Source organism: Heptranchias perlo, chromosome 4 (genome assembly GCF_035084215.1).
Source record: "Heptranchias perlo isolate sHepPer1 chromosome 4, sHepPer1.hap1, whole genome shotgun sequence".
Lineage (NCBI taxonomy): Eukaryota > Metazoa > Chordata > Chondrichthyes > Hexanchiformes > Hexanchidae > Heptranchias > Heptranchias perlo.
In genome coordinates, this window is record NC_090328.1 from 46,270,109 (window position 1) to 46,283,629 (window position 13,521).

At 42.9% G+C, this 13,521-nt stretch overlaps 1 protein-coding gene across 1 annotated transcript in view; it reads right to left on the reverse strand.

The window, feature by feature from the left end:
* LOC137320627 (carnitine O-palmitoyltransferase 2, mitochondrial-like) overlaps positions 1-13,119 on the reverse strand; it is a 30,473-nt gene extending 17,354 nt beyond the window's left edge. The window contains exons 1-2 of the mRNA XM_067982310.1: positions 12,897-13,119; positions 8,183-8,263 (exon numbers count right to left, since the gene is read on the reverse strand). Coding sequence (XP_067838411.1) covers positions 8,183-8,263; positions 12,897-13,111 — 296 coding nt within the window. The 5' untranslated portion in view covers positions 13,112-13,119. The remainder of the gene's footprint in view (positions 1-8,182; positions 8,264-12,896) is intronic.
* Between the last annotated feature and the right edge of the window lie 402 nt (positions 13,120-13,521).

The following is a 13,521-nucleotide window of genomic DNA, read 5'->3' on the forward strand; positions in this document are numbered from 1 at the left end:
CTCTCCCCAAAGGCAGGTGCTGAGAGGCCAGTGGCCTCTTCACCCTTAACCAGCTTCCCTCCTCCCTTGCCATCCTACCCTTCCTTCTTGTCTGTTTTCTGGAAAGAGGCATCATTTGCTTTCAAAATTCAGCTTTTAAAAAAGAAACTGAAATCAAATTAGAGCTGCCTGTCTGCCTTGCTCTTTATTTGTGACAGGCGACAGTTTTTAACTGCCAGATCTCCGTTTCTCACTTGGAGAATGGACAGCCGGTGGCAGAAAATCGGGCAGGCACGTCAGCCAGCCCTTGGATGCACAAGGCCCACCTGATGCGATTTTAAAGCGGGCCTGTAAATGTGTAAACAGCACACCTGCTTCAGGTAGGAAACTGTTCAAATATGCAAATTGGAGTCCTACGCCGTTATAGGACGCCGATTGCAATTTTGAGGTAAAATGGGTATGGGGCACACTCCGCCCATTTGCACCAGGTACTGTGTGTGGACTAATCTGCTGATTAAAGGAGCCCAGAAAAAGCAGATGTGCTCATCCTGGATCCACAAAAATACTGTGACCTGCTGCCAGCACCCGCTGCCTCGCCCGGGTTTGGCTCCACCCCACTCTTAGGCCCACTACTCAATGTAGTAGCTGGCAGATTTCCTGCCCTCCCACAACCGGCGAGCTGCAACGGCCATAGCTGGGAAACCTCCCAATGTCGGCTTCTAGTGGGCAGCATGCCCACTCCACTGACTTCACACCTATTATGGACAGAAGTTCAAAATCCCCTCCCATTAATCTCTGTTTTATGGCTTTTAAAAATGTGTACCTCCATCTCACAGGTGTAGTTCATTAACATTGACCTTTCAACAAAACACAGGTGGATAATTAATTGGCTTCAAAATTCAATATGAAAATTGAAGTAGCATTAAATGAACAAAGCACTCTTAAAAAAATGCTAAATATAAATTTAGCCTCATCTACAAGCCGCTAAATGTCTCTGCTTGACCTTACATTTGCTACCTCCTCAGCCCTATCTCCCTGCTCGCACCCTCTACTCTTCCAACTCTGTCTACTGCACCTTACCCCTCCCTCTGCTGTACCATCAGTGGAAGAGCCTTCCATGTACTGTATCTTCTAAACGCTTCCATCTTGCTACATCTCTTCTCTCCTTCAAAAGCCTACTTAAAACCTACCCTCTTGACCACACCTTCAGCCACCTCCTCTAATTTCCCTTCTGCTGCTTCTCATGTCTGAGCCCCAACTGTGGAGCACCTTGGGATATTTAGCTATGTTAAAGGCACTAATTAAATGCAAGTTTCTACAATGAATATCATGGAGATTTTTGAAATCAGTGAGGAGGAAGATGATAATTTAAAAGAACTGAAGACTGACAAATCTCCTGGAATTATCAAAGAGAGCTTAAGGAGAATAGAAAGAAAATTTGTGGGACTTTGGCTAAATTAGTAAAATATTTATTGGGTATTGCAGAGATTCCACAGAACTGGCAGCAAATAAACATAGTGCCAATATTTAAAAACAAATCTGTCTGAAGTAACTACAGGCCCAATAGCCTTACATTAATAGCAGGCAAAATATTGGGACCTATACCAAGTAGAGTGAAGGAGCACCCGTATCCTAATGGCTTAATAAGTAACTTTATGGATTTAGGAAGGGAAGTCCTGTTTGACAAGCCTTCTTGGTGTTACAAATCAAATAGATAGTGCAAGCCTCTGTAATATGTATTTCCAGAACAGCTTGACAAAATTCCACACGAAAGGCTAATGAACTAAAATCAATGGGAATCTGGAGTAGAATGTGGAATTGGATAAGGACTTGCATTAAAAATATCAGAAACAGAGTGAACACGAAAGGTGTAGTGTCAGACTGGAGATGGTACTGAATGGAATAGTGCAAGGGTCAGTGCTTGGACCCTTGCTATTTCTTATCTACATAAATTATCTAGATGCAGAAACCAATTGCAAGCTTGCTGAATTTGCATCAACACTAAAGTAAGGATGACACTAGGGACAGATGCAGGTAAGGCTTTGCAGAAGGATTTAAATTGGCTATGCAATTGGGTAGAGGAATTGCAAACAACAGTTAAAACTGACAAATGAATACTGTACTGTACAGTAGAAGAAAGAATGAACATCGTAGGTGTACAATAAAAAGAATTCTGGGGTATTCTTCCATTGCAGAGCAGAGAATGCTCCCAAGTGAAAGGCAATGAGTTATGAGGAAAAATAGAGAAAATTAAGTTATGTGGTTCGAAAAGAAGGTTAAGGGGTGACTTCATTTTTAAAAAATTCGTTCATGGGATGTGGGCGTCGCAGGCTCGGACTGCTTCATTATTTGAGGGGTTGCGAATGGAACTGAACACTGTGCAATCATCAGCGAACATCCCCATTTCTGACCTTATGATGGAGGGAAGGTCATTGATGAAGCAGCTGAAGATGGTTGGGCCTAGGACACTGCCCTAAGGAACTCCTGCAGCAATGTCCTGGGGCTGAGATGATTGGCCTCCAACAAACACTACCATCTTCCTTTGTGCTGGGTATGACTCCAGCCACTGGAGAGTTTTTCCCCTGATTCCCATTGACTTCAATTTTACTAGGGCTCCTTGGTGCCACACTCTGTCAAATGCTGCCTTGATGTCAAGGGCAGTCAGTCTCACCTCACCTCTGGAATTCAGTTTTTTTGTCCATGTTTGGACCAAGGCTGTAATGAGGTCTGGAGCCGAGTGGTCCTGGCGGAACCCAAACTGAGCATTGGTGAGCAGGTTATTGGTGAGTAAGTGCTGCTTGATAGCACTGTCGACGACACCTTCCATCACTTTGCTGATGATTGAGAGTAGACTGATGGGGCGGTAATTGGCCGGATTGGATTTGTCCTGCTTTTTGTGACAGGACATACCTGGGCAATTTTCCACATTGAGACACATAAAGTAGTAAAACCAAATAGAGAACGTAAAGCCTGAGCATTACTTTTAGAACAGTCAGTCCGATAGAAGAAGGGGACATATACATAATATAGAGCACAGATTTTGGGGTAAAATCTTGTTTCAAAGGATAATAAGCATTTGGAATAATCTAGCAGGCTAGATACTGAAATCAAAGATGTTAGGGTACTTAAAGATACAGTTGGGTGAGATTAAATACTACAGGGCCAAGCTTGATGGGCTGATTGTCTTTTCTGATCTTTGTTTTTATGTTCTGATGTTGCAAGCTTATAATTCTAATCAACTCTGCATTGATCCTCTTCTCCATTTTAAAGTATCATATACATTTATTTCAAAGCAATAAATCTAGTTTGAATTTTGTGAGTTAAAACTTTTCACAAATATAAAATTGATAGTGTTCTCTCAAATCTCTCTGTTTTCAAGTCAGTATATTGGCTGACTAATTGATTGGTGAGCTTGAAAGTGACCATGTGGTTGGTTTAAACTCATGAGATTGATGATGTATTTTAATTCAATCTAGAATGTTGGAGTTTTAACTTGCATAATTCCATTTCTGATTAAGTTTTTTGATGCAAAATTATTCTGACAGGATAGTTGTAAGAACATCAGTATTTTTAGGAAAAGGTAACCAATTTCACTTGCCCATTTTCTCACCATATCCATCAATCCCTTCTCTCTGCAGAACTACATCAAATTACCTCTTGAAACCATTTATACTGTCTTTTTCAATGGAAAAGACAGTATCACCTAAATTCCCTCCTTACTTTCAATTTCATAATTTTTAACATGTCTGCTGCTATTTGAACTCTGCCGTGGTGAATATATGGTACAAAGACCATTATCCTTCCCATAACTGTTTCCGAGTACTGCCTGCTTATCTTTTTGAGAGTCATGTGCTGCTTCTAATAAAGAAATGACCACAAATAGACAAAAAAATACACTGGTTACCTGAGTTCCTAATACTGCACAAAAACAATACTTGCTGCAGTATTAATAATAAACGTTAAAATTTTCACAGCCTTTGATGATAGAGCACTTTGCCGGTTATAGAGTAATCTAATTTTCAAAAGCCTGATTCACATCATAGTTGCGAGCTCTTCCCTTAAGTCACTTAGGAAGGAATTCAATATCGGAGTCAAAACAATATAACAACATATTGGCCCAGAAATTCCTGGCAAAATGCGATGGAGGGAAGGCTAGCCTCCATAGAGCTTCAAGCACGGCTCACCAATGAGTCCATTGAGGCCTTGACAATGGCCCTTCGGTCTCAGAGTGAGCAACTTTCTGCTGCCTTAAATATGCAAGCAGATACACTAGCACTGGCCTTACAAGGCTTCACACATGTCCTCCAAACTGTCATCCAGCAGGGTGGTAGGAGTGATGTGGGCCTGGCCCAGGATAGGGATGATGGTGAAAGGGGACATGGAAGTGGGGACACCACTCAAAGCGCTCCCACGTCTCACCCGTTACCCCCCTCTCAACCATTACCTGCAAAGCTGCCTCCTCTCCAGGTGGTCGAGTCTGTCCCTGCACAGGTGCAGGTGGAGCAGTCTTTGGAGGGGCCCTCACGGGCACCAAAACCCAGAGGGCGTCAGCCCAAAGCATCTAATCCGTCAGGGCATGACCAAGAGCAACCTGCCACTACCTCTGTTGCAGCCACGGGGAAGCACCACATAGGAGTAGTCGGAAGCACAAGGCAAAGGTTTTGTGAGCACAAAGGGGATGCACAAGGGTATTTGATGGTTTGTCATGTTTTTTATTTATATTTGATTTTTGCTCAACTCAATTAAATATTATTATTGTCACCACTACTGCCATGTCTTGGCCATTCTTGACTGGCTTGTGTAAAAGTCCCTTTCATGAGGTTCACCATGAATTGATGCCACCCATTGGGTCACTTTACAGTGGGTGTATGTGTAGTTGCACGACTATTTTATGCAGGGGGCGGGGGAGGAACATGGGAACATAGGAACAGGAGTAGGCCATTCAGCCCCTCGTGCCTGCTCCGCCATTTGATCAGATCATGGCTGATCCATGATCTAACTCCATATACCTGCCTTTGGCCCATATACCTAAGGGAGGGGGCTGGTGTGGCCGCTTCTCTGTCCAGGTGCTGAGGACTGGACTCTTCACACTGTCTGATTTTAGGAGAACCGTTCACATATCTCGAGCAGCCAGGTGACCGCTGTTCTGCCCATGGGTTGTTCCTCCTCCACTGCCTTCTCCTCCTCGTCCTCCTCCTCCACCTGCTCCTCAATATGGGTGGCAGATGTGGATGGGGCCTCCTCCAGCGGCACCCCTCTCTGTTGTGCCATGTTGTGCAGGGCACAACACACGACTATAATGTGTCCCACTCTGTCTGGTGCGTTTTGAAGCACTCCCATGGAATGATCAAGGCACCTGAAGCGCATCTTGAGCAGCCCTATAGCATGCTCAATTGTAGACCTGGTAGCGATGTGGCTGTCGTTATATCGACGCTGTTGCTCGGTGCTGGGGTTCCTCAGGGGTGTCATGAGCCACGTGTGCAGGGGGTGTCCCTTGTCCCCGAGGAGCCAGCCCTTGCGGGTGTTCGGTGCGTGGAAGAGGGGCGGGATGTTGGACTCCCGGAGGATGAAGGAATCGTGGCAGCTGCCAGGGTATCTGGCGCACACGTGAAGGAATCTTTTGCGGTGGTCACAGATGAGCTGAGTGTTGATGGAGTGATAGCCCTTCCTGTTGATGAACAGTCCTGGCTCATGTGGAGGTGCTTGTATTGCTATATGGGTGCAATCGATTACACCCTGCACCCGTGGGAAGCCAGCCACAGCGTGGAATCCCACTGCCCTCTCCGTCTGGCTCAGGTCATCCAGGGGGAAGTTGATATAGTGCGAGGCCCTGCGAAACAAGCCATCGGTGATCTGCCTTATGCATTTATGTGCAGACGACTGAGAGACCTCGACGATGTTCCCAGTGACACTCTGGTAATATCCGGAGGCGAAGAAGTTGAGGGCAGTGGTGACTTTGACAGCGACAGGTAAGAAGATGCTGCTTGGGCCAGCCGGGAGCAGCTCAGCATGAAGGGGGCTGCTGATGTCTGCGACTACCTGATGACTGACTCTGAGCCTCCGTATGCACTGCTCCTCAGAGAGTTCCAGGAAGCTGAGCCTTGGTCTGTAGACCCTGGGCGAGGGTAGTGTCTCCTGCAACGCCACTCTCTCTGTTGTTGCCCTCCTTGCTGTTGTGCAGGTGCCTGTGGCGCAGCACTGTGTTGTGGAGCTCCACGTGGCGGAGGTGGACAGGGTGCCCGGCGAGGCTGGTGATGTTGCTCGTCCTGGGATGACGTGATGAATGCAGCCATGATTCCCACCCCCTCCACCCCATCCTGACAGTGCGAGTTTGAGGGGGTCCGCAAAGTAGGTAAATGCATTTGCACAGCAGAATTTAGGGTATAAATTAAGAATTTTGAGTGGAAAGACAAAGGTGTTGCAGCCAAAACTTTGTCTGAAGTGACAGAGTGCCCTGCTGCAATAAATGAGGTATGCCCCCCACTTGACATATAATCTTTTGCATCTCCCACTGGCTGCTGGCTGAAACATGTCTGCTCCAACAGGGAGTGTTTCCCACAGCATGGGAAATACGCTGAGGATCCTTCAAAATTGCACCCCTGCCAAAATCTCCAGTCAATGAGGTCTGTCAAGTACCTCAACTACCTAAATAAGTATCTAAATTATCATCCCGCCGGCTTTAATTGCCGGTGGGAGTCCCGCATGCGGGAGCTGCGCGCGCACCCGAACGCGTCATTGGGGAACCTGGAAGTGAGCGGGTTGGAGCCGGGCTCCGAACCTGCTCCGGGATTCTGCCATTTTCGGACCCCCACCCCAACGCACCCGCTCGGCCATCTGAAAATCGGCCCCATGATGTCCTTCCTGTAATATGACAAGCACAATTGCACACAGTACACCAGATGGAGATGAACCAATGCCATGTATAGGCTCAGCACCATCTCCCATGACTTGTGTTCTATTCCATGCGCTACACAACAGTAATAGCAATTTGCATTTATATAGCGCCTTTAACTTAGTAAAACATCCCAAGGTGCTTTACAGGAGCGATTATCAAACAGAATTTGACACCGAGCCACATAAGTAGATATTAAAAAATTGGTCAAAGAGATGGGTTTTAAGGAGCTAAGATCTTATTTGATTTATTTATCACTGCTGTACACTGTGCAGATGGTTTCAGCAATCTGTCCATCAAAACCCTCAAATCCTTTTCCTGTGCTGTATCCTACAGACTAACACCATTTAGCTTATAGTTTCAATGTTTATTCCCCTTATCTAGTTTCATCATTTTGCACTTGTTGACATTGAATTTCATTTGACATTTCTCAGCCCTACTGAACTTTATGATATATGCAATCCTGTAGCACTTGTTGCAATTGTTTGCAACTCCCCCTCCTATTTATGAAGAATGTGTCTATGATTTTGGTATATAAATAGAATAGAGAAAATTTTCTAAGCATGGCTTAGAATGTGATAACTTTAGAGGGAGATGGTTAGGGGTTACAGTGTGCATTGGACTTGTTCCAAATAGGAACATAGGAACAGGTGTAGGCCATTCAGCCCCTCGAGCCTGCTCTTCCATTCAATTAGATCATGGCTGATCTTTACTTCAACTCCATTTACCCACCTTTGTTCCATATCCTTTGATACCCTTAGCTAATAAAAGTCTATCTAACTCAGTCTTAAAAGCTCCAATTGTCCCAGTATCCACAAACATTTGGGGGAGAGAATTCCAGATTTCCAATACCCTTTGTGTGAAAAAGTGCTTCCTGTTTTCCCTCCTAAATGGCCTAGTTCTAATTTTAAGATTGTGTCCTCTCATTCTTGATTTCCTCATGAGAAGAATTAGTTTCTCTGTACCTATCCGACTGAATCCTCTTAATATTTTAAACACCTCAATCAGATCACCCCTCAATCTTCTTTATTCAAGGGAATGCAAGTCAAGTTTATGGAACTTGTCCTCATAATTTAACCCTCTAAGATTGAAATTGTAAACTATTACTACTTTCTATGTAGCTGGGCATTTTGAAAATTGATATTTCATATTGCCCTGCCTGTCGTGCATGATCATTACATTTACACATGTAGGCTGTGGCTTATATCTTGTGTTGTATCTGTTAATTCTCTGTCCCTTGATACATTTGGATCATTTCAATGTATTTTTAAGGTAATGCACCTGAAGTTCATGTCCTACATCATCTCCTACCTATAGTCCTCTTCTTCCAGTAGCGGCCTCTGAGCAGCCAAATAACGGCGAATGCTATCTTCAAGTTTAGGGATAGGCAACCTGAAAAAGGTATTGTTAACTTTTACTCTTTATTTACTTAATTTATTTTTTCATAAATTGTGATACATGTGGGAGGCAGCTTACAACTTGGTTAGACCAATGACAACTTGCAATTAGATAGTGCCTTTAATGTAATAAAATGTCCCAAGGTGTTTCATAGGAGAGCTAATCAGACAAAAATTAACACCTAGCCACATAACGAGATATTAAGACAGGTGACCTAAAGCTTGGTCAAAGAGGTTTTAAGGAGCATCTTAAAGGAGGAAAGAGAAGTAGAGAGGCAGAGAGGTTTAGGGAGAGAATTCCTGAGCTTAGGGCCTAGGCAGCTGAAGGCGTAGCCACCAATGGTGGAGTGATGAAAATCGAGAAGGTGCAAGAGGCAAGAATGGAGGAGCTCAGAGACCTCAGAGGGTTGTTGGGCTGGAGGAGGCCATGGAGGGATTTGAAAACAAGAATGAGAGTTTTTAAATCAAGGCGTTGCCAGACTGGGAGCCTATGTAGGTCAGTGAGCAGAGGGGTGATGGGTGAATGGGACTTGATGCGAGTTAGGATATGGGCAGCAGAGTTAACAGAGTGTGCAGTTCAAAGCAATTTGCTGCAGTTAATTGAACTGTGAAACATTGCCTCACAGATCTTTGCACGTAAACAAGTTGAGAATCAATGCGCTGAACTCAGAGAACATTCTCTCCAACTGACTGTATATTGTTTTCATAAATTGCTGATTTGTTAAAGTGACCTCCTCCCTCCTTCGAGCTAATCCTATGGCCCAGCAACTGTTCCAGCTGAATTAATCCTCATTCTTACACAATTTAGCTTGCCATGTTGAGGTCAGACTGAAGTCAGCTCTGAGTCGGTTTCTGAGTCGGCCAGTACCAATTTGGATGCTAGCCAATATGAGCTGTAAGCAGACTCAATACAAAATCATTCTTCCCAGATGCTGGGTATATTGTGGTGGAGGAGGAGCATTGGGAGGTCCAGGAGCTCAAAGGGAATAGAAGACTTACAAGTTGCACCACAATTGAGATGGGACACTTGGTCCACAGAAACTATCTGCAACTCCCTAGCGGTAGCAGTAAAGGTCACCATTGGCCTCAACTTATTTGTCAGTTGAACCTTCTGGGTGCTTACAGGACACTTCAGGAGTCAGCAGCTTTGCCATGTACCATTCCATTAAAGAAGTAACTGAAGCTCTGTATCACCATGCATTCCACTTCAGCAAGAACCAGCAATGGAAACCTTTGCACATGAAGACATGTACATAAGGGTCTTGTTGCCCACTTCTTCCATTGAGCTCTGCAATTAGAACTACCCAGACCACCTTCCAATGTAGTGTGCAGTGAGGCAATACACTCTTCAATACAATCCTGCTGCTGTAATAGTCTCTATTTGAAAGTAGGCTCACTAAGCTCTGCATCCCCAAAAAAGCTCAGTAGAGGAATGCAAAGCTTAATGGGCCCCTACTCTGAACCAGCTGGCTCCTCATCAGCCAACACCACCTCTACTACCTCTCCCTCACCAGTGTTCAGTGCCTCATCCTGCATGTCCTCATTCTCATCAGTATCAACATCTCCAGCAGCATGTATATCTGTGCTGGATCCCTATTTCAACTGGGGCTAATGATGGTTGATGCTGAGATGCATGGTGCTTTTGGATGCTGCCGGTAGTCAACTGGGCACTGCTTAATCAATGAAGAGAGATGATAAATGATGTGTACACAAGCACGCTTATTCATTTTGAATACTGCAACATCATTACATGAACTACTATGCACAATTCAGCATATGTGGCCATGTTCTACAAATCAATATATTTGACAAATCAAAGTTCTTTGTGGTCTACTGAACTCCTCAAAGTCAGTTCCATTCAGAAGGCCACCATGGATTATTCAATAGTTAAAACATCCAAACCATTGAAATGGGAAAATATTTATATGGTTTCATGTTAACATATATCAACGTAAATTTCTAATTACTGATACCCAAATGAGGGTCCAAGTTGTAAAAAGATGGTTGATTCCTGCGCACATCCACTGCATCTAAAATAATTGTTAAAAGTCCCACAATTGATAGTGGAATGGATAGTGGAATGATTCCGCAAGACTCTGCTTGCGATGTGGAACCTCAGTACGGACCATGAGTTGGAGAAAAGGACGGATTCTGCAATCCACACTTCTTTCTAGTAAGGCTCCACACTGAGGGCCTCACTTGGTAGTTACTCTTAAGTGTCAACTGTCCCTGCAAATTCTATCATCCACTGCCAGTTTTTTGATGAGAGTGTTAGATTCCTGTAAATGTGGACGACTATGGTTAGTCCTTTTATCGTTCAGCATGAGACTGCATCATACATACAGACCCATCTTAGTACTAACTTAGATTGTCAAAGAAACAAAGTAAGTATTAATTACTAGAATGATTCCAGGGATGAGGGACTTTAGTTATGTGGATAGACTGGAGAAGCTGGGGTTGTTCTCCTTGAGACAGAGAAGGTTGCGAGGAGATTTGATAGAGGTATTCAAAATCATGAAGGGTCTAGACAGAGTAGATAGAGAGAAATTGTTGCCATTGGCGGAAGGGTCAAGGACCAGAGGACATAGATTTAAGCTGATTGGCAAAAGAAACAAAAGTGATTTGAGGAAAAACTCAAGTGGTTAGGATCTGGAATGCACTGCCCAAGGGGGTGGTGGAGACAGATTCAATCTTCAAAGGGGAACTGGATAAGTACTTGAAAGGAAAACATTTGCAGGGCTATGGGGAAAGGGTGGGGGAGTGGGACTAGCTGGATTGCTTTTGCATAGAGCCAGCACGGACTTTACATCTACGAAGTGGCAGCTTGTGAGCATCTACTCCTCTGGTGTTAATATCGGGGATGATCTGTAACCGCAATCTAAGGATTCGGTGCCTCTGTTGGTCAGCTTGTCTGTGGGTAAGGACAGCATCAGAGAGAGCAAGACGCTTCAGGGATTCACCAGCAGTATACACACATTAAAACCAGCTGATTCAAATTTCCCACACTGCAGGGAGTAGCTCTGCTGCCATCCTTGGCGTCCCATTCCCCAGAACAAGGATTATATTGAAATAAATTATATTATTTTGCATGCGCTGGTGTGGCTGATTCAGACAAACATACAACTGGATAATGGAGAGTGAGATTAGGCTGGCATGATTAGTCTTGGAGTGGGTAGCAGAATATTCTTCAGGGAATCTTGCTTTCCCAATGTTTTGGCCAAGTTAGTATTTATGCTATACATCCTGGCCCTGCTGCCATCCTTGGCATCGCATATCTACAGCTTAGGAACTGCCTATATTACTTCTTTGTCTGTACTTATCCTTATAGCCTTCAATCCTGTTCCTAACTAGTTATTTATTCCACTCTTTGTAAAATACTTCAATTGACCATTATTTACTGTTTTATCTGGGAGTCTATTTTGTCCAATCTACTTTGTCCATTCTTCTCAACATTTTGAGTACCTGGTTTATGTCTCCTCTCAATCTTCCTTTCTCTATTGAAAACAACTTTAGTACTGTGAGTTTCTTTCTACATCTCAACTCTAAGATTCAGAATAATTTTTGTTGCTTTTCTCTGAGTAACCTCTAATGTATCAATATAGTCGAAGGTAGAATGCTCAAAACTGCACACAATATTTCAAATGTGGTATTAATAATGATTTAGATAAGGTTAGCATAAATTGTTTTTTACTTATAATTTAATACAGTTGCGATGCATCATAGTACATGATTAGTTTAATTGATAACAGCTTCTTATTAATTGAGTTAAGCATTAAAAAGAATAAATCATACTGTAGCAATTGCCACAAGGCTGAAAAAGAGTGATGCATAAATTGTTTCTAAAATGAAGAGAGCTTGACTTCAAAACTAGCTCAACACTGAACTCGATGTTAAAACTGGCATCAATATTAAAGTTTGACCAACATAACAATTCAACAGCAGCATCACAATATTAAATAGTTTATATAATAAACAGATTAAGCAATATCCTCACGACAACCCTACTGCCAAACAACAGAAAACTCAGCTTGTGTTACAGAAAGAAATACACGGAATTGCTTATCTACCAACAATGTGTACTAAGCACAGAAGATGAAGAACTGCCTAGTAGTTGGTGAGCCATGGGTTTTCTAAGGATGATCAATACTTTCCTTATAATCAGGCCATGAAAGTTGCTAATGGGATTTTGAAAAAAAAAAAATTTCTGAGGCAACATGGATGGGATGGAGATAAATCTGGATGTGTGTTGAGAACATGATGTGAATGCTAAATATAGAACATAATACTACTACCATATCGACATTCTCATGACAGTGTAACATCCCTCCTCAGGATAGATCATCCATAAAACATCACCAATATTCTGTTATGTTTTATGGGATAGTTTTTAAATTTCTCCAGATTGTTGTAATGACAGTTATTTTATTATTTAGGTGATGCGTCGTCAGCTATCACGGAGTAAAATGGATGTTGCACTTTCCTTTGTTCTGTTTTAGATTTCTACAATAGATAAGTTACTTCAGTTTTTGTCAGTTTTACCCTTCCTCCTTTGCTGTTTCAAATTGATCTTTGCTTTAAAGTTTTTGTTATCTCTCTGTTTATTTGCCTATCTTTCTTGAGGCACCCACCTTGGCAGACTGTCTTGAAAATGCATTGTTGGGATTATACTCTTGTGTAAAAACTGCACCTCTGAACAATTTTCTTCAGTTTTGATAAAGAGTTTCTTGTACCTCCTTGTCCCTGGTGGTTGATTAAAGCATTCACGGTTATAGGAACGTGGGAATTTAGCTGTCCAGTAACAACAGTAATATATGTACTGAGGAAAATGGCGACAAATATTCATTACCAGCATCTTCTTTTAATCACTTTTTGAAAACTTTGGCCTCAACGAGAGTCTTCTGCAAACATTTTCACAATTTCTGTCCAGGTTAAATAAAGATCTTCTTTTCGTATTATGACAGTCAAAAACTGGACATATCTGAAGACATTAGCTGTGGCAAGTATAGTAGAATATCAGTGGCAGGATTTTGACACCTATATTTCAGTTTAATTCTGAAATACTCCTTCCATTTGTGGCAGTTTAAAAGTTATACCTTAGAGGGTTCTTTTGTACCTGAGGAGAAAGTATCGCTAAGCAACAGCAGTGACATCACAGTGAAAAATTCCATTTGATCTCAGAGTATTTGAATAAATACTTGTTTGGTGATGTCATCGGATAAGCTTTCTGCATTATGGTGACGACATCACCTTCAA